The sequence below is a fragment of the Ambystoma mexicanum genome, chromosome 6q (assembly GCF_040938575.1).
Source record: "Ambystoma mexicanum isolate Mex_15411 chromosome 6q, UKY_AmexF1_1, whole genome shotgun sequence".
NCBI lineage: Eukaryota > Metazoa > Chordata > Amphibia > Caudata > Ambystomatidae > Ambystoma > Ambystoma mexicanum.
In genome coordinates this window covers 2183126-2210340 of record NC_090937.1, presented here as the reverse complement: position 1 = coordinate 2210340, position 27215 = coordinate 2183126, and the positions used below count along the sequence as shown (strand labels likewise).

Genomic DNA, 27215 nt, shown 5'->3' with positions numbered 1-27215 from the left:
TTACTGAACTAGCACACTGCGGTTTCTGTGGAGTGTTACTGGAAGCTCCTAGATCTTCCTCTGTAATGTTTCTTTATTCCCCCTTGGTTAACACCCTGGTACCAAGGCAGAGGGATTTTTTTTTGTATCCTACCTGTACTTTCTTTTGTGAGAATAGCACACCCCACCTTTTGTGGAGTACTGAGGGGAAACACTTTGTCCCTTTTCTCACTGCTCCAGTACCTTTTTGGTTACTGTGACAAGTCACTCTTTTCAGACTGGTGGCAGTGTACCTTTTGCATGATTTTCTGTGTACTTTTATCGCAATCTGTCATCGCGACTGTGGTAGGGGGCACACAGGCCATTGACCCAAATGTCGAATGTACATTTTTTAAGCACTCAACAAAATGGCTTGTTTATTAGGTAATCTACCACTTACTTGGGAGGAGGGGATTCTTTTGTCTTTGCTGGGCTTCCCTTGGAAAGCCCGCATAGGGTCTTTGAGTCACTGGCAGGGCAGTAAGGGGGGAGGGATGACCAAACCACCCCCTCCTCCCTCGAATCCTTTGTCCTGCAGAGTCTCTGGGAGAAACCCGTTCTGATTGGCGGCTGCCTGTCCTCATTGGACAGCCAGCCTCAAGTTTTGAATGTTGCATGGGATATGCTTGGTGTGCTCACCCAGTGTTCCTGCATAAAGTCCTATGTCGTAGTAGTAACTCAGTGGACCACTGGAAGGAATAATCCGAAGAAGCCTGAAGCAAGAAAACTCCAGCAAGCTGAGTAACGACTGCTGTCTGACTTCCACTTCTGTGCGACAGGGAAGATCTGAAACAACTTGCTCCCTTGGACTGGTGGGCCTAACCAATCCCAAGACTAACTGCATTTTATGCCCTCCCCTGAAGAGGTGTGACCTCCACATCCTACAATTCACCAATACCCAGAGTCCTGTGCCACTGTGCTGTGCAGCATCGCCTGAAGAACGAATCTGCCTTCAACTTATTGGGCATCTTTCTTGACCTGCTGACTCGGTCCAGCTCCCCAAAGTCCCCTCACAAGAGACAATGACCTGAAAGAAGTCTACAGTCACGACATAAGTCCTTCAGCCGAGCCTGGAAAAGTTGCTAACAAGCCAGAACAAAAGATCTGTTGTAGGCAGTCTGTCTGCATGAGAGCTGTTGCCAGATCCATCAAAGTCCCCTTCTGTCACCAAGACACAGAAACCTGTGAACGCGTCTGCTGTTGCCTCTCCATTAGCACCGTCCTGCAGCAACCAGTTCTTAATTTTAAAGTACTGTCCTGCTCCCTGTAAAACTTACCTGGAACTTTGCTTGCTGATCCTGTATTCCTGGGGGCTGTAGAGCTGTATCTCGCACCCCTACATGGCTCCCATAGAGATGCATTGGGTGGACAACTCTGAGGAATTCGACCATCGACATGGTGGGTGTGCTCTCGCCTGGGCTTTTAAAAAATATTTTATTGAATGGAATGATGATAGAGCAACCTCCCAGGAAAATGTGTAGTGCTAATCCACATATGTTCCTATGGTCACACTACGACAAACGCATAGACAGGTGTACTCTGACGTGGACACAGCCTGCAGGCACAGTTCGCCCGTCCTATTTTTAGTTTGAATTTGACAGTAAGGAGTGCATGATGTCCCTTGTAGGAAGGGGGACCCACCTTTCCCACTCCCATCCCCCCTGCAATGAACAAACTGATTAACTGACAAAGGCTCCATGGAACTGCCCTGCACTTTCGTTAGGCCCTGGCGCTGGTGGCAGCGATTAACCTACCAATCGATGGTACTTCAAACAGGCCCACAGGGGTTCTGGCTGCTGAGGTTAACAAAGGAGACAGGAAGCACAACAATCTTTCATATTTAACTGTCAACCTGAAGCCAGCTCCCGTCCTCAGTATTGAAAGTGGACATATGAAAATTTAGTTTCCTTTTCTGCGACCTGTTTGGCACGGTTACTCAGCGTGACAACGAGAGAATGGAAGTTCCTAAAATTATGTAAGTTCAACTATATATATTGTTGCAATTAAAAACTGCAGGAGTGCTGTATGCATAATGACTAATTCAGCGACACTGCGATTTGACCAAAATAATGGACACAGTACGTGATGTTGAATTATATTTATACCACGCACTATAAAAAAACGATTGCATGACTTGGGGTTTATCTGTCTAGTAGTAATCATTCATGGTTTTTTTTTTGGGCAGTGTTGCTTACTGGCCTTGTTATGGGTTGTTAGATGAAGCATATTATGACTATTATTAATCAACCCGCAACCTGTATGCAGGCTAGTGATATCTAAAACTGTTTGTCTCGTGGACTATTCTGGTTTGCTGTCACCGTTGCATCCTTGTGCCCCATAAAGTGGGGGTTGGATGAAGGGGCACGGTCTGAACACTTTCTGTGGGCACTTTGCTTTTCAATCACTAATCTTACCAGTTCCATTATGCCATCTGTCTGTGGTTCAACATAAAACGTTGCTATCTTTGTCCTTATTTTCTGCATCTGGTTGTCTATCCCATTAGGAGCCATACCTACTTCTCCAGCATGGGGTCTGGCATGGATTTACATGCTCATGAATATATTCCCCGTCATCAGGCTGGGAATCCTCGGTAAAGGAAACATCAGTTTCGTTTCTGGCTAGTCTTTCTACTAGTAACCAATCGCTGATCTCTGGGTCATACTGCCCCCAGCCAATGACTGCCCTCTACTTAAGCCCCTCCTCTGGCAGCCATCTTCAGATTTTTACCACGCGTTCAAGTGTTGGGCGTCCTCGTGCTTTAGCTCTCGATCTTTTACAGTGTGTTGCGTTTTTTCGAAGAGTTTACTCTTATATTTTCGGTCAATCGAGCATCAAGCTCCACCGATTCTACTTCTGATCAACAAGGACCCGTTTTCATAACTTTCTACGCCCCTCAAGGGCATCTTTTCGTCGAGTTTCCACTTCTCAGAGGATTCCAGAAGATCTTTGAGGCCTACCCCGCGTGGTCATGGCCTAGGACAAAGGAAGCAGGACGCCTGTTAGACCCAAGCTGTTCAGGAGCTGCCCTGAATGCGGACTACAAAATGTCTTTTAGGATGAGCACTCTCGGTGACTGTACTGCCTGCCCGACGACAAATCGCACGTTGAGACGGACTGTGCGTTTTGTAAGAACATGTCCGAACGGACAATGAGGGATCGTCTTACTCGACTCGCCAACTGGCTGGAAGGGAAGAGCCCAGCAGCAGGTGACAAGAGGAAGAAGTCCGAGCGGTCTTCTAAGACCTTTGAGGGCGCTCTGGTGGCGGGGGCCCAACAAAAGGCAAAGCACCAGGAGTCTGCGGGCACTGGGAGCGCCGATCGGTCAGGCTCCTAGGCTGCCAGGCAGTGCGCACTATCACCGACGCCATCAACCACGAGCCAACGCTCTGGCTCGGAAGAGGAAATCGGAGAACCCGGGTAAGCTTTGGGAGAAGTCCCGGTCGATCCCGATAGAGACAACCGGGGGGAGCGAGGTGGTGACCCCCCCCCCCCCCCCCTCGCACCTGAGAGGTGAAGGACTAAGGCGCACCCAAAATCGCGAAGGCCCAGATTCACCGGGTTAAGGCCTCGATCGAAGGAGTCGTGGTGCCCTGGCGAAGCCTGCAGAGGCTACCTGAGTGGAGACCTCTGGGCATAGTTTCCCTGCCACCGCGGAGGGAATCCTCTTTTCAGCCCATCCAGAAGACCCCTGTGAAACCCCGGGCGGAGAAAGATGGAGGGGTGGTGTCCATTATGGACACAGATACCACCTCTGAAGAGGAGCTGGCTGGCGTCGCAAAGAACCTGAACAAGAAGTTAGAGTAGATCCGGTCCTAAGGGAGGGATCCTGACGAGGCGGACGAAGAGAGCAACGGCGGTGCCGATGAGGAACTGCGAGCCATGGAGGATCCTACTCGCCTCCCGTCGCAACCAGTGCCTATGCCAGAAGACAACTCAGGAGCAAGCTTGATGGCTATTCAGGCCTTGTGTACGGAGATAAGGACAAGGTTGCCCTTACTCCCAGCGGATGATCCAGCGGAGCCTGGACCGTCTGGAAGCCCACCAAGCAAGCGGAGGAGAACTCATCCCCCTCCTCATTTCCAGCCTTCACAGCCTTTCCCTGTTCCCAGGGATGAGGGCGGGGACGGCTGATGACGGAATGGACCTTCCATCACCACCTGCTCGGGCCTCCCCGCCTGACGAAATTGGCTCCTTCCATGCCATGATCGACAGGGCATCTGAGCTCTTCCAGCTCTGCCCCGAAGAGCAGAAGAAAGGTTTCCTCTACCAACGGCGGGAGGCAAAGAGGAAGACTGTCCTCAGTTCCATTACTAGAGGAAACCTGGGATGAGGGGCTGGTGCCCCTGAAGGACCCTTCCACGGCCCCTGCTAAGAGGGACCGGGTACCGGACTCCGCCCCCCATGTGCCTTAGGGCACAGCCGTCCCCGGATTCACTCATCTCCGCGGCGGCCAAGAAGAAGGTGGCGGGGGCGACGGCTTCGACTTCAACTTCCCAGCCGGACGGCAAGGGGAAGAAACTGGACACCATGGGACGGCGATTCATGTCGGCGACTACTATTAAAGCGGCCGACGCCCTTGCGATTGTGGCACGCTAAGACAGGGAGCTGTGGTTTAAGATCGCTCCCCTGCTGGACTTCCTCCCAGACGATAAGACGGCGGAGGCCCTGGAAATCCAGGAAGGCGAGGTGGCGTTGGACCACGCCATTAGTGGCCACGGATATTGCTGACACCGGCTTTCGCCAGATGGGCAACGGCGTTTGCCTTCGTTGGCGTGGCTGGCTCAAGGCAACCGATTTACGCCAAGACGTGCAGACCAGGGTTCTGGACATTCCCTTCGACGGGAACAACCTGTTCGGCAAGACAGTGGACGAGTCACTGCAGGCCATCAATGTGGACAGACTGCTCGGGCCTTGGGTGTCCTTTAACCACGGCGCCTGTCCTTTTGGAACTCTGGAGGCAAGCAAGGTGCCTCCTAAGGATTCGGCAGCGGTGCCACGTCGTTCCGCCAAGCGGCCCGCTCCTCGTCACAGGAAGCCTATAGAGGATGCGGCAAGACAGGAGGATCTCGCAATCGGCAAGGCCGTGGCCAAGCATGACTGAACCGGCCATGGCGTTGGGCCCCCACGCAAGCACCTTGGTGGGAGGCCACCTGGTGAAATTAGTCGGCGTGTGGGAGTCCATCTCCACCGACCGTTGGGTGCTGGATACACTGGCCCGTGGGCACACCCTGGAATTTCAGGTGTCCCCGTATACTACCTGTGGTCAGGAAGGAAAACCATGTCCCACAACTTCTGGAGGTAGGAGCGATGCTAAGGAAGGGAGCCATAGAACTCGTCTCAAAAAGGCTCTGGTGTACTTGCGGTACTTCCTTGTCCGGAAGAAGACCGACGGTTGGCGACCCATCCTGGACCTTCGTCTAAACAAGTGCATAAAGTCTCAGAAATTCCGGATGGTCACCCTCCAGCACGTGCTGGGACAGCTGGAGGGAGGCGACTTCCTATCGTCGCAGGACTTGGCGGATGCCTAATTCCACATCCCCATTCTATTCGTGGTCCAGGGATGGCACTACCAGTTCAAAGCCCTTCCCTTCGGATTGAAGTCTGTGCCCAGGGTATTCACCAGGTGCCTGGCACCAGTGGCGGCGCAGCTGCGCCTGCAGGGATTCACATCTATCCCTACTTGGACGACTGGCTCATCCGAGCAAACTCAAAGGAACTCGCCGTCGATCACACAACAAAGACCGTCCAACTGCTCACAGATCTGGGATTCTCGATCAACTTTGCGAAATCCCACTTGGTACCGTCGCAAGTCGCCCTATTCCTGGGAGCCAGACTCTACACCGGCACGATTGGCCTGCCTGTCGGGGGGAAAGGACGAAGGCCATTCTGGGCAAGGTGCAATGGCTGTCGACCATGGAGGTGGCCAGGGTGAGGTCCATCAAGTCCCTACTCGGCATGATGTCGTCGTGCATCCATTTCGTGCGCCTATGCAGGCTGCGGATGCGACCACTGCAGGAGTTCCTCGACGCCCGTTGGATGCAAGCGGCGGCACTTTCGAAGACAGGATCTCACTCAAGACTTTCCGCCAAGTGATCCGGTGGTGGGGCACCCGCACGCATCTAGTGGCGGGCATGGACTTCCAGACCCCGGCACATCAGGAAACTGACGATGGACGCTTCCCTGGAGGGATGGGGAGCGCACACCGGAGATCTCCACGCAAGAGGCCTTTGGCTCCCGGAGGAGGTCCCTGAACATCAATGTCCTGGAGCTCCAAGCAGTGTTCGGGGCCCTCGTTTTTTCCGTCCCTCAAGGGCAAGGTGATAAGGATCTTCACCACCAACACCACCACAATGTTTTACATACGGAAGCAGGGGGTTACCAGATCCCCCAGCCCTATGCAAGGAAGCACAGGATCTGTGGCACTGGGCCGTCGCCCAAGGGATGTTTCTGGTACCCTTCCATCTGGCAGGAATCAAGAACACTGTTGCTGACTCACTCAGCAGGGAGCTGTGCTCGTGCCACGAGTGGGAGCTGTGGCAGGATCAAGTGGATCTTCTATTGATGGGGCAATCCCCAGATCGATCTATTTGCAACGGCGGTGAACTTCAAGGGCCGGAGGTTCGCCAGCAGGTTTCCCCAGCCAGGGAGCATGGGCGATGCCTTCTCATTCCCCTGCATTCTCATTCCCCTGGGACGGCCTATTCCTGTATGCGTTCCCACCGTTGCCATTGCTGCTGCGACTCAGTCAACTCAGACGGTCCCGGTGCAGGATGATCCTCGTCGCACTGGCGTGGCCGAGGCAGATTTGGTTCCTGGACCTTCTGGACATGTCGGCGTCCCCACCTAGTCAAACTGCTGACGGAGAAGGAGGCACCATCCTTCACCACGACCCGGGGTTGCTGAACCTGCAGGCCTGGCTCCTGCAGCACTAGAGTTCGGAGGGTACAATATCCCGGCGGACTGCAAGGAGGTGCTTTCAAAGGCCAGAGCCTCCTCGACTCTCGTGCTATGGACACAAATGGAAGAGGTTCTCTGTCTGGTGCCGTGCACAGATTAACCCTCTGCAGATTACGGCCCCTCAAGTGCTGCCGTACTTGATATGGCTGGCCAAGGCAGGACTGGCGCATGCCTCCAAGATCCATCTGGCGGCCTTCTCCCGCTACACCAGAACTCCGGGACGCTTGTCGCTATGGGCCCATCGCCTGGTGAAGGAGTTCATGAAAGGACTGTTCCGATCCTTCCTGCCGGTGAAGGCTCCTGCCTCGGCGTGTGAGCTCAATGTGGTGCTGACCAAGCTCATGGGGCCGCCAATCGAGCTGCTGCATTCGGAACTGTTGAAGTTCCTGTCGTGGAAGACCAGCGTTTCTTGTGGCCATCACCTCCAGATGACGAATGGGAGAGATCCCGGCCCTCTCCTGTAAACCTCCGTACCTGACTTTCCACGAGACGTGGGTGGTGCTGAGGACGCACCCCTCCTTCATGCCCAAGGTGCCGTCGGACTTCTATCTCAACGAGCCCTTGGTGTTAACTGTTTTCTTCCTGTCTCCGGCTGAGAGGACTTTGCACTCACTGGATGTAGCTAGAGTGCTGAAGTTCTACGTGGACTGCACAAAGAGCCTTCGGAAAACATCACAACTGTTTGTGAACTTTGGACCTGTGAACCAAGGGGAAGGCCATCTCGAAGGCCTCCATTTCCAGATGGCTTTCCGGCTGCATCATGCACTGTCACCGGTTGGCAAACCGACCGTTGCCCGGCCGTCCGAGAACCCATTCGAACAGCGCGATCGCTGCTACCATGGCTTTCTTGTCTGGTGTGCCCTTGCTGGACATCGGCAGGGCTGCTCTGTGTAGGTCGACGCACACCTTCACGAGATTCTACTGCGTCACCCAGGATTCCAGGGAGGCGTCCAGGGAGGGCCAGGCAGTGCTGCGCGACCTGGTCACCAGAAGGTGGGCCTGGTGAGGAGGAAAGAGTTGCTTAATGTTGATGTAATGCTTAATGTTGAGCCTTGCCACCTCCCGTGGTTGTGCATGTGTGTACTGCTATGTATTCTTATATTCATGAGCATGTGAATCCATGCCAGACCCCGTGCTGGAGAAGGAACAAATACTTACCTGTAACTGTTCTCCAGCATGGGTCTGGCGTGGATTCACATGCGAACCCTCCCTCCTACCCCTCTGCGGCTCTTCTCTTGGTCCTACTGCCACTTTACGTGCTACCAAAATCTGAAGATGGCTGCCAGAGGAGGGGCTTAGGTAGAGGGCAGTCATTGGCTGGGGGCAGTATGACCCAGAGATCAGTGATTGGTTACTAGTAGAAAGACAGTTCAGAAACGAAACTGATTTTTTCTTTACTGAGGATTCCCAGCCTGATGGGGAATATATTCATGAGCATGTGAATCCATGCCAGAACCATGCTGGAGAACAGTTACAGGTAAGTAACTTGTTCCTTCACAGCGCAAACCTTTCATGCACAACGTGGTCTCAAATACTCCATGTCATGTGTGTTTGTTGTGTGATTTGTGTTAAGGATTAGGTTTTATCCGGTTCTGAATTATATGGTTACTTGTTATATTAGATTACAGAATAGCTACTAAAATATATTTTTATTGTTATCTGCACATATATTGTACTATTCTGCGTATGCCATAGTTTCCAGCTACCGTCAGATGGAGTCTTAAACTTTGGCGGATAACCATAAACGGTGCTGCTTATTGTATAACCTTTGTGGGAGGAACGGCGGGGACCAATCTTCCCTTTGGTGGTGCCAGCAATAAGGAGCAACCTGTCAGCGTTCACAATGTAACGTGCAAAAGCGAAAGCGTTGTTCTTGAAAGTGCAAAGAATCCATAGCTTCTCACGAAAGGAACACCATGTGCGTCATTAAGTTTTGCTGGTGTAACACAGGGAACACACAAGAATTGGATTACTGGGATTAATCTATTGATCGCAATCTGCGTATCATGAAGTTATAAACCACATTCGAAGTATGCCATATTTGCTAGCTATAACTTGTATGGCAAAAAAATATCGTTCATTTCGTGGACTTATATTTATTTTGTGAGGGTTCTTTGATAAATGTTCTTTGATAAATAAAAGCACTTGTTACATTGCGGACTATTGATGTTTTCTTGCACAAGAAAGAATAAATTACGTGCTGTGCGAGGATGTGTGTTTATCTTCCTGGTTCTGCACTAAGTAACGTTATGGTGTGGGTGATGACTGGGCACGTTTGGCTACGCTGGCCACGAACGTCCTGAAAATAGGTGGAGCATATAGTTTGAACCAGTGATGTCTGGTTCAGGGGCGGGCGATCTGTAAGCGCGCTTGAACTTAGGACGATGCATCTACGTATAAGATTAGCACAAGATGGACAAGCCCAACCCGTAGTTTTCGCGTGTGTAAAAGTGTAGTAAATTAAGGTAAGCTGCATATGAAAATATTTTAGGATCGATTACAGTATGCTTAATTACATGCCCGAACGATCAGGATAATACAATTTTTGAGCGAACTTCCCCTTTAACGCGAATAGCCGGAGGAAGGTTAAAAAAAAAAGCCAGTCAGATGAGGCTGCTGTTGCGCACGAGGAAAATGGCTGCCTGATTTCGGATCTCCTGCTCCACCGAAATATCCTGCGCCAATTTATCCTCTTGGGGACTGCCTGGGAGGCTGGAAGGCTGACCTGCCGGTGGCCTGGACATCCCAGCACATACATAGAAAATCCTGGGCAGCTACGGCCCATGGCTGCGGAGATGCGGCCTTGGAAGGATTGACTGACACCCTGCGCTGCTGCGATACGGTGAACAGAACCAGACAATCACTCGCTGGCCGAGTTCGCAGTGTGGGAGAAGACCACAGGGGGGGGGGGGTGGAGCCCTCAGACGCGGCTCGCAGCCAACCCGGCATACAAGTACTGACTACGCCGAATTGGAAGTCTGCTTCGTCCCATACTAGCAAGCAGTGGCGGCTGGTGATTTTGAGAGCTGGTGGGGCGTAAATTTCCCCGTGCGAATATAGAAGCGAGCGCGCGAGACCCCCCCCAACCCCCCCCCCCCCCCCCAAGGGGGTTGCGGGGCGGTTCTCCCCCTGCGAAATTTTTGGAAAAATGGCCTACAAAATGTGCAATTTACTGTCCAAAAAACCCACCCAAATATGAAAAAAGCATTCGGTTTTACATATTAATGTTGGTACACTATTCTTACGTGTGCAAGTGTGATGGTGTATTTTACAGCAGCTTGTATTGGGAATAGCTGGTACTATGGTGTATGCATAAAGAAATTCATTATATTGTCAGTAATGATGGAAACATATGTTTGTCATGCTGTTACTGGCATTCACATGCGCTCATCCTCTTACTAAGGTGGGATTTTAGGCATTTTCTGAAAGGGGGAACTAAGCTAAAATATTACTTTAGTTTTTAACCACTTAATTAATGCGACATTTGTCCTACCTTTAATGGCTGTCTGCCTCGCCGAGTTGCCATTGCTTCAGTTTCTCAAAGTTGCGTGGTGCTCCTTTTTTAGCCACTTATAAATACTGCTTCATCACGTTGTAAAAAGAAAAAAAGAGAAAATAAGCAATAAAATACTAAAAATGTAATTCAACATTTCCATAATAAAAACATATTACTCTTTAATTTCCCTTTCCTCTGCTTTCCCATACATTCAGTTTTCTTTAATGATTATCAATCCGAGCCTAACATTATTATCAAAGGAATCAACAGGGAAGTTTTGTGGCTGCTTATGACCCCATACCAGAAGTCTTTACTTGAGCTCGATGTCACATCATGCACGAATCTGCTGACCAGTGTCACCCTTGCATCATTAAGTGCAGTGCATTCCATTACAATGTGCTTTCTAGTCTGCACACTGTCCCTCACTAGGCAGTGTCTTGTCAGAACAGATATTTGCAATTTCCACAGTTTGTATAACATTCATTCTGAAACTGAGAAATTGCATCCACCAATATGGACTGGGATATTTTGTTAAATCCCCAACGTGCTCGCCTTGGAAGCAAGACGCCACGGAGCAAACAGGTTCGATCCCTGGGAACACACTTAGAAATCTATGGGTATTAAGCGCGTAATAAATAACCTATCATACCATATGAAATACGTCGGCAGACCTCCCAGTGGTTCTTATATAGTGCATGAGATCTCATACTGGCAGTGGCAATCATCTGCATCCAGTCAATTTCGAACAACATTGTTTTGGCTTTGATTGGATTTTCTATCACAACATTCACGCTGAAGCTTGAAGCGGCCAGAACAGCCTCTGCATATGCACCTAACCGCCAGACAGTGATCACTTGCCTCTTTGACCCATTGCCAACTTGTAGATCGCCCACTGGAGACTCACTGAGTGGCATCATTTATCGACCTGGGAAGGATAAAAGGCCGAGTTGGTCTTGCAGGGACTCATTCGAACCTGCGTCAGGCAGCAGGCTCTGCACTGCAGTCTGCACAGATGTAAGCAAGCTACTCACATGAGACGGAGCCCGCGCGACCACCGCATCTGCTAATTGGGCGCCGTTTTATATTTTCGGCATTTTTTGACAAAAAATGCCTAAAATATAAAACGAGAAACGGCACAAGTCACCACCAGGGAGAGCCCTGACGTGTGCCATGTCTCGTTTTATATTTTCGGTATTTTTTGTCCAAAAATGCCGAAAATATAAAACGGCGCACAATTAGCAGATGTGATGTGAGCCGCAGCAGGCAGCAGCGCACGCCTGCCCTGCCTTGCCCGGTCCGGCTGCGTGGCCCAAGGCAAGTTGGCCCACGGCAGTGCCGGCACGGACCGGGGGTAAAAGGCCCCAGGGCTGCCCCTGCCTTGGTGGGGGCTCGACTTGATGGGCAGTCAGCTCAGCACTGGCAGCCAACACTGAACGGCGTGTAGGCCATGGCCTACACGTCGTTCAGTGTTGACTGGGCCTGGCCTGCCCGTGGTGGACGGTCACGATAGTTTGGGCCCGGGGGGGGGGGGACAGACAGCGTAAGTGTAAAACACACTCCCCGACTCCCCGGGCCCAAACAGAACAAACAAACATGGGGGGATGGGGGGGGTACTTACCAGATCTGCGGCGCCGCTGGGCTCTAGGCTGGCGTGGCGGCTGGCCTGGTGCAGAGCAGCAGCACTCATGTCCAACGTCGCGTCGTCGGAAGATTTAGAAAGAGAAACAGACCCAGAAGTGTGAAGGCGGCGCAGGCGCACGTACGCACCCTGCGCCGCCAGTCATAGATACAGTAATGTCATTGGCTGTTTGCCAGCCAATGGCATTACTGTATCCATGGCAGAGGAGGGATTGGGAAACCAAAGTGCGCTGTTTGCGCACATTTTCTACTGGCGGGGCCACCCCTCAAGCGCCCCGCCAGGCTTCTAATTCTGAGGGCTACGTAGAGTGCGTGGAGCTACGAACTCCACGCACTCTACTATAGAACAATTTATACTAAATTGGGACGCGCCCCGCTGTGAAAGCCAGGCCGTCCGTCCTATAGTATATTTGTTTCCTTGCCACAGCGCCCCCGCGCTGTTGGCAAAGGAAATGCAGCATGACTAGAAGCTAAAAGAGATTCAATCAGAGAACCTCTGATTGAATCTCTTTTAGCTTCTTTTTTTTTTCTGGGGGGGCGGCGCCCGGCCGCCCTACGATAGCAGCCGCCACTGCTAGCAAGCGTACCCGGTGCAGGACTGAGACCTGTGTGGCACCCCTTATACCGGAAAACGAGAGGCGCCTTGGTTCCCTTTTCGGACACCACAGTAGGAAGGGACTCTACAGCAGATCCTCGAATGCCACTGCAACTCTCCGGAGGTGACGCGGCACAAACGCGCGACTCCAGGTGAACGAACGAGGGAGATTAGCTCCGGCTGAGTGTGGGGCTTGCTTATGCTGCCGGCTCCCGCCTAGACCGAAGCTCGGCCTTGTGGCTGCGGTGGCCGCGCGTATTGGTGGCGGAGGACGGCCGTCACCGGAGCTTGCAGTGGGGACATCAACAGAGCGGAAGGGCGGTTAACATGGATCTACAACTTGAAAAGGGAGTGATCCTTGTTTGCTTGTAGCTGCCGAACGTCTGGGCCCTGCAAACTACAAAATATCCTAGCCTGGGACAGACTGCGTTTCTCTAAAGCTTTTTAACGAGGATACGTGGACCCCTGTGGCGGGCACACACGTGTCGGCCTGTACTTGGGGAGATTATGTGGGCAGTGCGGGGTACACGGGGAGATGCACTATAATTTAAGGGTGCGCTGACTTCTCCAGTGGTTTACTGTGAGTTGACCACACTACTGCTGGGTGCAGGGCATTGCCGATTGGTCACCTGGAGACGCGCAAGGACTGTCCACACGGCCCTGTATTGAAACACTAGATTCACACATAGAATCTGCGAGACAGGAAGAACCAGGGCCAATAGACAAGAACTAAATTAACATTGAGAAGGAAGACACCTGCAATGCACACAGGTCCCAAGGGAGAAAGCTGAATTAAAAACTGCGTGATAGTACGATCACAATATCACACACGTGGGAGAGGACAGTCCACTCGTGACCAATACGCCTTGGTGACCTGAGGCTCGAAGGTACACGGGCATACCCGTAACCTCATCCCTTGCAGGCCACGCGAAACACATTACTGGGAGTGAACACTTATAAGAATCCTTGTCTTGAACATCGACAGGGGTGCAGCTGGGAGTGACGCACAACCTTGCGATGAAATGGGGGAACCACATAAAACGGGCAAGGCATCGGGGACCCCTGGAAGCAAGAAAAAGGGACCAATGGACACTTAGTGGCCAAAATCAAAATGTGACAGTTGAGATGCACCCGGAGCCCAGTTTAACTCTCAAAGAAAATGGGGAGAGAGATGACAAACTGGGAGATGACAAACTGGCGACGCTGGTGCAGAATGGATGGGTTCCTGGCAGTAAACACAAAACTAGATGAGTTAGTGGCCACTATAGGCTCCATGAGGGCCAGAATAGATGAGAGCGCACGTGTCACAGAAACTGAACAGAATAAGTGTAAATGAAGATACTGTTGCTCATCACGGTCGGGACATTACTCATATCAAAGAAACAATGCGCAAATTGCAAAGTAAATGTGAAGAGCTTGAATCCAGATCGAGGAGGAACAATGTTTGGGTGGTGGGCGTAGCGGAGTCCTTTGGGAAGGGGCAAATGGAGAAACAACTGGAAGCGCTATTCAAAACTCTGTTCGAGCCTGCAGCATTCTCTGAACATTTCCTGGTGGAGAGAGCACACCACATGCTTGCACCGGTACCCAAACCAGGCGCACCACCACGTACGATAATTGCACGTCTCCTTAACTTCAGAGATGGAGACACTATCCTGCGCCTTACAAGAGAGGCTAGAACATTGCAATATGAGGGGAACCGCATACATATGTACCCAGACTTCTCTGCCACGGTTCAGGCAAGCAGCCGATCTTACGAACCAGTTAAACTTCTGAAAGCATGCCAGATCTCTTATGCTCTGATGTTCCCAGCCAAGATGAGGATTTAACATGCAGGAAGAGCACACTTTTTTGAAAATCCGACTGAAGCCGTAGCGTATATAGAGTCCTCTATACCCCTTCCTCCCTGAGGGCACAGACCGGCACAGAACAGACCCCGTCTGGCAGACTAATGACGCAGGATAAATTAAACTGTATTTAAGCTACCGGTTTTTCCTTTTTTGGTCCAAGGCGATGCTGAATGGTGCCTAGGATGGCCTCTTGATCCGTTGATTGCTGGGGCGGTGGGAACCAGAATTGGCGGTCATGTGAGGCAACATGACTACCCCAGGAAAATTCCACAAGTTGAAATGGGAACATTGTTAAGTTGGGGGTGATGAGGGTGGGGGGCTGGTTAGAGGGTACGCAGTATGTTGTGGTTGATACAGACTCATGGTTTGAGACGGTAAATGGGCCCCGTGTTCAGGAGCCCCGTCCGGAGGCAAGGACGAAAGAAGCAGAATGTTTGTTAATGGTTAAACCAGTGGTTACACAGATGCTAGCGCTACCCGCACTGTACAAACAGTATATTTCTAAGATGCATGGTGTCATCGAAACATTTCTCCATGATGCATTGGTGATGGGCTAAAAGTGACGCTGTTGTCGAATGTAAGGGGCTAAATAACCAATTGAAAACTAAAAGTGGGCAATTATGTAGCCAGGCATGGTGCCCAGATTACGTTAAAAGAAACGCACACGATGAATGCAAATAACGGGCACATATTGCCCAAGTGTGGCAAATTGAGATTCCATACTAATTATTCATCGCAGTCCAGGGGGGCCATTACTTATTCATCCAGGATTGGGGTTCAAGCTGTTGGGCCAAAAGATTGACCCGCTTGGCAGATATGTACTGGTCTGGGGTGAGGTCATGGGTCAGCAAATACTACTGGTAAACACATATGGTCCTAATATTGATGACCCTTCCTTTTATACGTCTATATATCAGTTGATTGTGTCAATAGATGTGCCCACCATACTGTGGGGAGGAGATTTTAATGTTGCCCATGATCCCGGATTGGACAGATCCAGTACTGCCATCAGGTCGCCTAACAAAACGGTTATTACCCTGAAACACATTCTACCACAGCTTTTACTTGAAGACACCTGGCGTTTGCTGCACCCGAATAGAAGGGGATACATGTATTACTCCTCAGTTCATCACTGAGTCTAGTATCGATTACTGGTTCGGCTCCCCTGCTGTGAACATTGCATTGCAAGCACGCAAAATACTATCCCGCACACTGTCCGATCATTCCCCTGTGGTGATGGAGGTTGAGTTTCGTAATTGCCCCAGACCCGTAAAAAGATGGTGAATGCCGGGAGGAATATTGAGTGACCCTGGGGTTGTGGAAGAGTTACACATAGAAGTCAGTTCTTCAACAATATCGGGTCGGTCGACAGATTGTCTGGGAATCCTTTAAGGTCTGGGTCAGAGGAACCTTAATATCTAAGTCCGTGGGGCTCCTGAAAGGGGTCTGAGCTGAATTAACCAAAATTGAAAGTAGACTAGGGGAGCTTGAAGAAACCTACACTCGTACACAAGATAAGGCAAGATAAGGCAATACTGGCTGAAATTCAGGCACGGCTTCACAAATTTGGCAAGTTGGCCACGAGAGAAGTGCAATATATGGCAGCACCGGTCCACGCCCGTAGATATGGCGATGGGAACAAAGCCAGGAGGACACTGTCCACCTTGCTCAAACAAGATAGGCAAACTAACCAGATTGCAAGTATACAAACATCACAGGGGGAGGCACTCCTAGGGGAGCAAGATATCAACAATGAGTTGGCTAAATTCTACCAAGAATTATATAGCAACAAAGACACTAAGTCAAGCCCGGAAATCAAATCCTATTTAGAGGCACTCGCAATGCCAAAACTCTGAGGAGGCCCGACTGGCAATGGAAGAGCCGGTCACCGCTGAGGAAATCGCTGAGGTGATTAAAGCATTGGCCTTGGGTAAGGCTCCAGGGTCTGACTGATTGGGCGCGGAACTCTACAAGGAGTTCCATGAGGAGCTGGTGCCAGTGATGTTGCTTTTGTGGGAGGAAGCCATCCAGAGCAACATACTACCCCGAAAATGAGAAGCCATAATAACGGTAGTCCCTAAACCTCGTCGCCCACCTCATAATATATAATATAGGCCCCTTTCTCTTATAAACACTGATGCCAAAATATTTCCAAGGGTGATGGCTAACCGGCTCCTACCGGAAGTCCCTACACTTGTCCATCCCGACCAAAACAGGTTTATCCTCACTAGATCCACGGCCCTTAATCTCCGTAGACTTTTTGGTGGTATGGCACAAATTGACCCTCAAAGGAACGCAGTGGCCATATCCCTAGATGCCGAAAAGGCCTTTGAATCATTGTCGTGGGCTTATTTGTTAGCGGTGCTAGAAACATTTGGGATGGGCCCGAACTTCATCAGATATGTGAAGCTGTTATACATGGAACCTGGCGCACGAGTGTTGACTAACCGAACCACCTCAGAGCTGTTCCTACTGGGGAGGGGCACCAGGCAGGGGTGCCCATTCTCGCCAATATTTGTATTGACAATAGAGCCAATGGCAGTCGCAATTAGGCTGAGACACTCTGGTAGGGGGGATACATTTGAAAGGCTCTACCCAACTAATCTCCCTATATGCGGATGATATACTCTTATACGTCCGTGAACCAGAAAACAATATTGCACCCATTATGGCGGAGAATCAGAACTTCAGTTTACTCCAGATATACTATAAATAAGACTAAATCTGAGAGATTCCCACTTACTCCGGCAACCAAATGTCCAGATAATCTATCTGGACTTAAATGGTCTGAACAAAACATTAGATACCTGGGGATACTGGTCTCTAGAGGCAGACATACACTATACACAGATAACTATGAAAGCACACTACACACCTTAAGTACCAAATTGTTGATGTGGGGGACACCTTCCGATCTCACTGCATTGTAGAGTCGCAGTCCTTAAAATGATAATTTTGCACAAACTGCTGTTTTTTTTGTTTTTTTTCTTTCAATATCTCTATATGGCCGGGGACGACCCTTCTTTGCTAGGCTTCGATCCATGGTGGTAACTTTTCTGTGGAATGGTAAGACTGCAAGGATAGGATGGGAAAAAATGACTGAGCCATCCTCAGGTGGCATAGCGGCGCCCGATTTTGAACTGTATTTTTGTTGCCCAAGCCCAACTCGCGAAATACTGCTGGTATGGAGAGACTGATGCCCCCCTCACGCGTGGATAGAATAATACACTACACACCCCGGGAGTATAAAGTCTGTAATTTTTGATGCGCATTATAGACACATGTGATTATAACCCAGTGAGTTGTACGGTTGGGGCATGGAAGGCTATATAAGACGGAGTGGAAACTCCCTATAACCCAGAGATCTCCCTCTGGAGTTACCTAGGCATACCTCCAACACACGATTGTAACCTGCGGGAAGCCTGGGATCCCAATGAGGAAATGCAACTGGGTGATATGTTCGACGGGAAATTTGCAACCCTACAAGATATATTGAGGGCGCTGGGTGGGGGACCACTCAAAACGCTCCAACACTATCGCATGAGATCAGCTTTTCAGAATCACTGGCCACTCTTCCCAGATGAGCCCCCCACACATCAATGTATACAGCTGATAACGGCTCGGGATCTCCAAACTGTATACAGCGGTCCAGGCACACTCTCCCACAGCGAACCAGGTCAAAGACAAATGGGAAAGAGATCTGCATTCCCCCATTGATAAGACCTGGGACAGATACCGCTCGCTTACCAAAAAGTAATCTTGAACCCTGGCTTACGCTTGATCCAGTTTAAGATTTTAAACAGATTACACTACACTCCAGCCAAAATAGCCAAGTTTATGATGGTGGTTCGGGTGAATGTCCCAAATGTAAAGCACCTCAGGCGGGTGCATTCCACATGTACTGGGGGTGTCCAGTAGTTGCAGACTTCTGGAGAGAGGTGGCGGAGATGTTGGAGGAAATCACACAGGTCCCCCCGATGCTAAGGCCACAGAAATGCCTATTTGGTGAAATAGGCAAATGCTCTGAAAAAATCAGGAGACTGTTTAACATCTCATGTGCGATGGCCAAGAAATGTATTTTGCAAAATTGGTAGAGTGCTGCCCCACCCAACATGAAACAGTTCCTTCGAGAATTAACATATGTATACGAAACAGAGGAACAGTTTGTCCTTACCTGCCCAACTACGAGTAGGCCCAAAGACATCTGGGGTCCCTTCAGAATGTACTTGTGCGACATGATTTCGGAGGATGATGAGACTATGTAATCATTAACATTCAAATGAGATATATATCATGTACTTGTTGTATGCTGTCAAAATGATGTGATAAGTGCTGTGTATCTTTTGTGACCACTAATAGAGTTAAAAAAAAAGCCAGTCGGTGACTACTTGTTAGCAAAAAGGCAAAACTTAGATGGCTATCTGATGCACAATGTAATGACTGCCTCCTAGATCTTGCACCTTGAAGCATGCTGTTTTTCCTAGGAACTCTTCCCTCACTTGTGCTCCTAACTCTGAACACCCCATTAGAACTATTCCCGCTTATTGCCTACTCTGTACCCACTGATAGATGCATTTTTTTTTTGGTTTTCCTCTCACCCCTGTGATCCCCCACTCGCATGAAAGACAAGTCGCAGCACACTGTCCATGGCCAGAAATCGCAGCCCACTTAAGCCTGATAACGTCTCACAACTACCTTACCCGAAAAGCACCACACTGTCACAAAGGCCACATGGATGGATGCTCCAAGTTGCCCACTAAGTCCCCCACTAACCTTTTTGGTCTCCATGCTCAAAATATCTTACATGTATAATGACTATAGAAAAAGTTCTGGTTCCCTTGCAATGAGAGATTGCTTGAACGACCCTTTAATAAAGGTTCTGACGCTTGTTGCTGTATTTAAAGTGTATTTTTATTGTTAGTGTAGATGTTTTGTCTAGAGAGCGTGGTCAGCTGACACGCGTTTCAACTCCTAAGGGTCTTTCTCAAGGCTGATAATGTTTACAGTGGTAGGCAATGACGGTCACAATCATGCAGTTATGTTACATGTAGAAAAGCCATTACATTTGCAACCATTTGTGAGACATAGTGGCATGGTGACAAGGTGTGTGTTTCAGTGAAAAAGGCATATTAGGTTTTTTGAAAAATTTGTTTTGCATTCATCAATTTTAAACCTGGTTACAAATGGGCAAACAGGAAAAGACTAGGAGGAAAAACCATGCCTGATGGGGAGAGAAGAAAACTGGATTAGTTGGAAGTCTAAAATGTCATAAAACAGCAAATTAAAGGATCTGCGGTTTTCCATTTCAGGTATGTGGGAGGATAATCTCCTGTTAAGGGTAGTTTCTGCCGGATGGCATGATGGTCTGCATAATTCAGCAATTGTCCATGAGGCTGGATGGTTGGGTAGAAAGGAAATGTGGTTCCGATTGTATTTGTAAGGGTAATGAGACCTGAGGGCCATCTAGGGCCAAATAATCAAACTGCGAAGAGGCTAAATATTCAGCATGCCTGTTGCGTCCTAGTTTGGCCAGAACTGTGGTGAAAGGTTAAGTCTAGGCGCCCGCGGCCTTAGTTAATGAAACCTATGTGATTGCCGTGAAGAACTTGTTTTGTAAGAAACTTGGAGAAATGGATGTGTGGCTAAATTGTTCCATGCGAATACTTTAATGCCGTAAGCTGGTAAGGTCAAAATGTATAAAGAATTACAAAAAAAGAGAGGCTTTGTCTAATCGGACCATGTAGTAATTACCAAGGTGGTCTTAATCATGTAGTTGTGAGGACTTTTGGGAAGACCCGGTTGTACCTAATAACAGTTGAGACGGCTTGTTTCTACAACTGGGGGGTTCTAAAAGTGATCTAGGTAACAGTTCAGCTCTCACGGTCCTTAGGTAGAGGTCACTTACTGTGTAACTCTTACTTGCTGCCTGGTGCTAGCAAATGCTGCAGTGACTGTGCTGGTTTCGCGACAGTTCTGGTTGCATAATCCCCATGAGCATGTGCGTGTGAGATAAGCGTCTGAGGATGTCGGCGCATGCGATACTGGATTGCTCCTAAAGAATTGGTTGCACAATGCGTGCGCACTTTGACTAGAAACACTAGTCTGTTTTAAAGATGAGTCAAGATGGGTAGTAAAGCACGTTGAATCTAAAGCATAATTGAAGATAACAGTCGTGAAGCTTAAATGGAAGAATTGAAGTTGCTAATGATAAAGGTTTTTTGTGGGATGTAAAAGTATACTGAGTAGACAGGTCTGGAAATCAAGATCTTTAATACAGTGGTCTGAAGAGTGAAGGATGGCAGTGCAGGGGAACACTGAAAAGGTCATGAATGGAATTGGAGGCGTAGTGCCAAGGACCCGTGGATGGGCCCAACTTTTCTAGGATGGAAGGTTTAAGGGGGATACTAAGAGAAATAAAGAAGGGGATGAATCCCTTAAACATTGGAAACAAGTGAATGGAGGTACCCATGTTGGTTACATATGGTTTAGTCTGAGAGAGTTGGGGAAAGGACACCAAGTTCAAAATTGGTATAGATCCAAGTGACATAAAGACATTGAAATCGTGGTCAGAGTTGAGTCCATTTTTAGTACATCTGAAGTGACACATTTTTTTTGCCTCTTCTTGACGTAGTCTACGTTCTGTCCCTGCCTCTTTGTCCACATTTGATAGTGCGTAGTCCAATGAAGCGGATCTGTCTTTTGTCGTCCATTTGGTGCTGCTTCTGCCAGTGACTTGTCAGGGGCAGTTTAGGGTCCTGTGAATGTTATTTACTAGTTCTTATTTGGACATGTAGGTCCCTAATTGTACTACCAATGTAGATCTTCTCGCATAGACACAACGGCATAGATTGTAAACTTAGATCTGTAGTTTGTGATCTAATATTTTGTACTCTTGGCAGTTACGGAGTTTTCGGCATAAGGACACGTCGAGGAGGTACCACATTTGGTGGACCCTGATTGGTGACCCATTTGTTAGCCAGTTTATTTCAGGTCTCTTCTGCTGTGGCTTGTAGCAAGGGCTTAGTAGAGTACGTAGAGTCTGTGCTCTGCTGTATGTCAAGCTTGGGTACGGTTTTAGGATGGAATTGATGTTCGGGTCTAGGAGTAAAATTGACCAGTGTTTTTGCAAGATCCTTTGTATCTTGTGGCTGTCAGTGTTGTACCTTGTTATAAATTTGATTGTCATCCTTGGTGTTTTTATTTCTAACCTTTGGGGTTAGTAATGTTGCTCTTGGCAATGTCTGTGTCTTGGTTTTGGCATCAGTAACGGTCTGTACCATGTAGCCTCTTGATGCAAACCATTTGTCCAATAATGTGCATTCTTCAAAGCTTGAATTGGTGTCGCAATTCCTCTTGGCTCTTACCTATTCACCTTTCGGTATGTTAATCAGTCTTCTTGTCACAGCTTTTCAGCGTGTTGGATTGAGTTGACTTCATTGGTTTGCAAAAGGTTCTTTTGGTGATCTGGTTGTTTTTGATCTTGATGGTAAGGTCTAAGAAATTGATTAAGTTCGTGCTGATGTGGCTGGTCAGTTCTATCCTAAAATGGTTAGTTCACTAACTGTACGTATTTATTTAGATGGTCTTGGGCACCATTCCATATCGGAATTGTCTATATAGCGGAGCCATATGACTAGGCTCTTTGTATTCTGGTATTGTTAGTGCAAACTTGCTTTCATAGCAGTGCATGAAGCAGTTTGCTAATGCAGGTGCGTAGCTGGCTCCCATAGTGATTCTACACGTTTGGCGTTAGTCACATTGAACAAAAAGATATCGTTGGATATTGTTGGATAGTGAGAAATCGAGGAAACCTTTGGTCCTTTGTACCTGTTGATAAGAGTACAAAATATTAGATCACATAAACTGCAGATCTAAGTTTACAATCTATGCCATTGTGTGTGTATGCAAAAAGATCTACATTGGTAGTACAATTGGGGAACGTGTCAGAATAAGAACACGTAAATATCTTTCGTTCACAGGACCCTAAACTGCCCCTGGCAAGTCACTGGCAGAAGCGGCACCAAGTGGACGACAAAAGACTGATCCGCTTCATTGGACTACAAACTATTAAATGTTGACCAAGAGGCGGGGACAGAGCGCAGACTATGGCAAGAAGGGGCAAAAATTGTCACTTCAGATGTACTAACAATGGACTTAACTCTGACCACCATTTCAATGTCTTTTTATGTCACTTGGATCTATACCAATTTTGAACGTGGTCAGTTTCCCTAACACTCTGACTAAACCGTATGTAACCAACATGGCTGCCTCCAGTTTACAAGGATTCACTTATTTCCCATGTTTCTCAGGGATTCATGCCCTTCTTTATTTCCTTTCTTCGTACTACCTTAAACCTTCCATCCTAGAAAAGTTAGGGCCATCCACTGGTCCTTGGCACTATGCTTCCGATTCCGTTCATCACCTTTTCAGTGTTGCCCTGCAGTGCCATCTTTCACTCTTCAGACCACTGTATTAAAGATCTTAATTGATTTCTAGACCCCGTCTACTCAGTATACTTTTGGATCCCACAGAAAACGTTTAACATTAGCAACTTCAATTCTTCCATTTAAGCTTCACGACTGTTACCTTCAAATATGCTTTAGATTCAACGTGCTTTACTACCCATCTTGACTCTTATCTTTAAAATAAAGACTAGTGTTTCTAGACAACGTGCGCACACCTTGTGCAACCAATTCTTTAGGAGAGACACAATCCAGTCTCCCCTGCGCCGATTTCCTCAGACGCTTATCTTGCACGCACACGCTCACAGGGATTACGCAACCAGAACTGTCGGGGAAACCAACAGTCACTGCAGCATTCGCTAGCAGCAGTTAAGAGTTAGACACGGCAAGTGCCGTCTAAGGACAGTGAGAGCTGGACTTTTTTTATCCGTTACCTAGATTGCCTTTAGAACCCCCAGTTGTAGAAACGGGCGTCTCTCAATCTAAATTGTTACTAGGCACAACCGTGTCTTCCCAAAGGTCCTCACAACTACATGATTAAGAGCACCTTGGTAATTACTAGACGGTCCTATCAGACATAGATCCTCTCTTTTGTAATTCTTTATACATGTTTTACTTACCAGCAGACAGCATTACATTTATTGTGTATTGGCATGAAACGGTTGTTGCTAAATTTAGCCACACAGCCATTTCTCCCAGTTTCTCACAAAACATTCTTCACGGCAATCGCACGTGTTTTATTAACTAAGTCCACGGTCGCCTAGACGTAACCTTTCACCACAGTTCTGGCCAAACTAGGACTCAACAGGCACGCTGAATATTTAGCTTCTTCTCAGTTTGATTATACTGTCCTAGCTGGCCTCCGGGTCTCATTACCCTTGCAAATACAATTGGAACCCTATTTCCTTTCTACCCAACCTTCCAGCCTCATGGACAATTGCTGAATTTTGCAGACCATCATGCCATCCGGCAGAAACTACCCTGAACAGATTATCCTCCACCATACCCGACCCGGTAAGAAGCGCAGATTCTTTAATTAGCTGTTTTATGACATTTTAGACTTCCAACTAATTCCAGCTCTTTTCTGCTTTCCCTGTCCAACCTTGTTTTTCTTCCTCCTTTTCCTGTCTGCCCATTTGTAACCATGTTTAAAATAGATGAATGCAAAACATCATTTTTGAAAAAAACGTTAAATATGCCTTTTTCACTGAAACACGCACGCCTTGTCACCTTCCAAGTATGTCTCACAAACGGTTGCCAATGTAATGGCTTTTCTATATGTATTATAACTGAATGATTGTCACCGTCATTGCCTACCAATGTAAACATTATCAGCATTGAGAAAGACCCTTAGGGGTTGAAACGCGTGTCGGCTGACCACTCTAGACGAAACGTCTACACTATAACAATAAAAATACTCTTTAAATACAGCAACAAGCGTCACAACCTTTATTAAAGGGTCGTTCAAACAATCTCTCATTGAAAGGTAACCAGGACTTTTTCTACAATTGTGCTCCAAGAGATATTGGGTTTACCTCTTACCTGTGACGCAGGAGAGAGACTACCATTTGCAACAGTTACATACAAATCCCAGCACTGGAGTGTTCACTTTCTAGAACCCACGCTCTACCCCATGTTTAACAACTAACCCACTCATAATTGGCAATTTGACTAATTCTCTCAACCGACATCAAGCAGAACACTCCACCACTACAATCCACTTGCAAATTCTAGTCCGGTCATGAAAGGCTGCCCTCTGGATGCAAATGCCTCTGACCCAGGACACCTACAAACACACCTGCATGGAGCGCTCCCAGTACTGCTGGTCTGCTTACATTAACCCAGTAGCGTTTTCCCCCCTCTTTCCCCACTTGCCTAACCCCACTCCTTACCCTTTCAGAGATGCGTAGAGACCATGCAAATGGCAGCGATCGATGTACAATGTAAATCCCAGCAACCTAACATAACCCAGCATTCACAATTACTTCTAAATTATTTGCTTTAAGATTGTTTAAAAGGGTTGCACTTTCTGAGTAGCCATTAAAGGACGTTCACGGAAGGCGAAATGAGTTGTGAACTGTGCTTGGTTTCAAAGTGGTTTATTTCTACTGATTTTCATTCATAGGGTCCTGTAATGCCTGGCAGTCACTCAGTTGAAAGATTTGTCATAGAAGAAAATCTCCATTGCATTATTACAACACATTGGAAGGAAAGAAAGACTTGGTAAGCACCGCTCTGCAGTGTACTCATCAAGAAATCCAGAGACATGCTTTCTGTTGCAATGATAGTGTTGGTTTTCGTTGACTGTTTGCTTTGTTGCATTTGACATCTTTTTGGCAGCTAAACACTGATGTGTGAAGCGTTGGGAACAAAGCATTCATAGCACTCTTTAGTCCTTCTAGGTATACATTTGCTCGCCTCTTTGCTATCCTCGATGTTCAGTAAAAATGCAACCTGCTAAAGGTTTACCTATTCTGAGGACACACAGTAGAATGTTCAAGCCCATTTCTAATTTCTGAAGTTAGTCTTGGGTTGGTGTGAATTTTGAGGGATTGGACACCGTGAAGCCAGTGACTTGGTGCTTGTGGTGTTTTCCAAACATCCAATTGAGCGAAGACTTCACAAAACTACCCCTTGGCATACAGGTCCCCAACTCTTACCAGAAGTCTGTGCTACTCCAGGAACCTTGGTGGAGTGGCCGATCATTCAGGCTTACAATGGGAGGAAGATGTGAGCTGTAGGTAAGTACATTGAACCCAGTTAGGACAGTAGTCCAAAGAAACACTTGCACCGATAATATGTTAAAATATACACATTCATTATATCTACACAAGGAAGGCTGCAAAATACTTAGTTCAATTAACACACTTAGAATACCTAAATACACTTTTCAAAGGACACTTTTTCAGTGGTAGTTGCTTGAAGTACAACTTTTTTTACAGGGTTTTCCCCTAATGACCTCGCGTTAAGTCAAAGATATACAGTAATTGTATTTAGTTAGCAAAACCACATAAAATTAAGTCTTTTAGGAAGGAAAAAGGTTGGTTAGTCATACAGTAGCAGAGCGTTATGTTCTAGAGACACGTTCTTGGCAAGCTAACGCTTTTAAAGTCCAATTCCTAACTATACGAAAAAGTCAGCCCGGAGTAGATTCAAAGTCTTAAGCAGAACAGCAAAGGTTCCTCAGGATACTTTTATTGTTTAGGAAAATATACTTGATTAATTAACCTAATGATAGAGACCCTGCAAAAGGACTTGCTGTAGGGACACAAGCCGGCAGCTTGGGTCAGAGGTAGAGTGCACACCAGGACACCCCTTTGCACTCCCACACTCCAGAGTGATACAAGGTGTGCAATACCTTTCACTGCACAGTACCTTAGGTTAGAAGACATGCTTGTTGCAGGATTCTCCTCTGTGCAGCAACAAGAGCACGGTCTCCTGATTCCTTGGTCTTGTGACAAAAGGAAGGACTCTGAATCGGGTGTCTCGGCAGCAGTATCGTGAGAAAACCTCTTGGCGCAGAGTTCTTCGTCTCCGAGGTCAGTCTGCGATTTTGGTGCCTTTTTCTCAGCACCAGCAAGGACCGTATTTGCCCAGTCAATCTTCGATTAGAGTCCTGCACTCTGTGGAGGGGACTTGGATGAGTTAGATCGTCTCTCTGGAGGTTCACCTGGAGCTCAGCAAAGACTTGGACAGATTCGGCCTCTCAAAGATATTGCACTGCAAATGGTTTGGAGGTCTCCTATTATTCGCGGTCTGCAGCTCTGGAAAGGCACAACACCTTGGGAGATGGCTCAATTTGCAGTTCGTCTCGAGCTGCTTGGTCCCACCAGCCAAAGGGAAGGAGTCTTCCTCTTCTCAGCTCTTCTGTTGAATGGAAAATTGGTTCAGGACAGCAGTGGTTTTTTCAGTGATGCAAGCGTCACTGGTAGTCTGCAGCTTTGTTTACTTTAGTTTCCTGTGGCTGACTTGCCTTTGATTGCATGAACCTCCCCTTTTATTCAGTTTCACCACACTCCTCTGCATTCTCTCTCGGCAGTTTACAGAAAAGTGTGGGTGGACCCCACCCAGTGGGCACTGGTTCCATTCAGGCACTCGGGCAGACAAAGCAGGGGAATGAATAACCTTAACCCCCCACCCCCCCACTTCCTGCCTACCCGCACACACTGGAGCCTAGGCGGGGACACCCAACGGTTCCC

At 48.1% G+C, this 27215-nt stretch overlaps 1 protein-coding gene across 1 annotated transcript in view; it reads left to right on the top strand.

Moving 5' to 3' along the window:
- The window catches only part of NCBP1 (nuclear cap binding protein subunit 1), a 1187216-nt gene that overhangs the window by 246088 nt on the left and 913913 nt on the right, over positions 1–27215 (top strand). The window contains exon 9 of the mRNA XM_069630359.1: positions 25142–25239. Within this exon, the coding sequence (XP_069486460.1) occupies positions 25142–25239 (98 nt within the window). The remainder of the gene's footprint in view (positions 1–25141; positions 25240–27215) is intronic.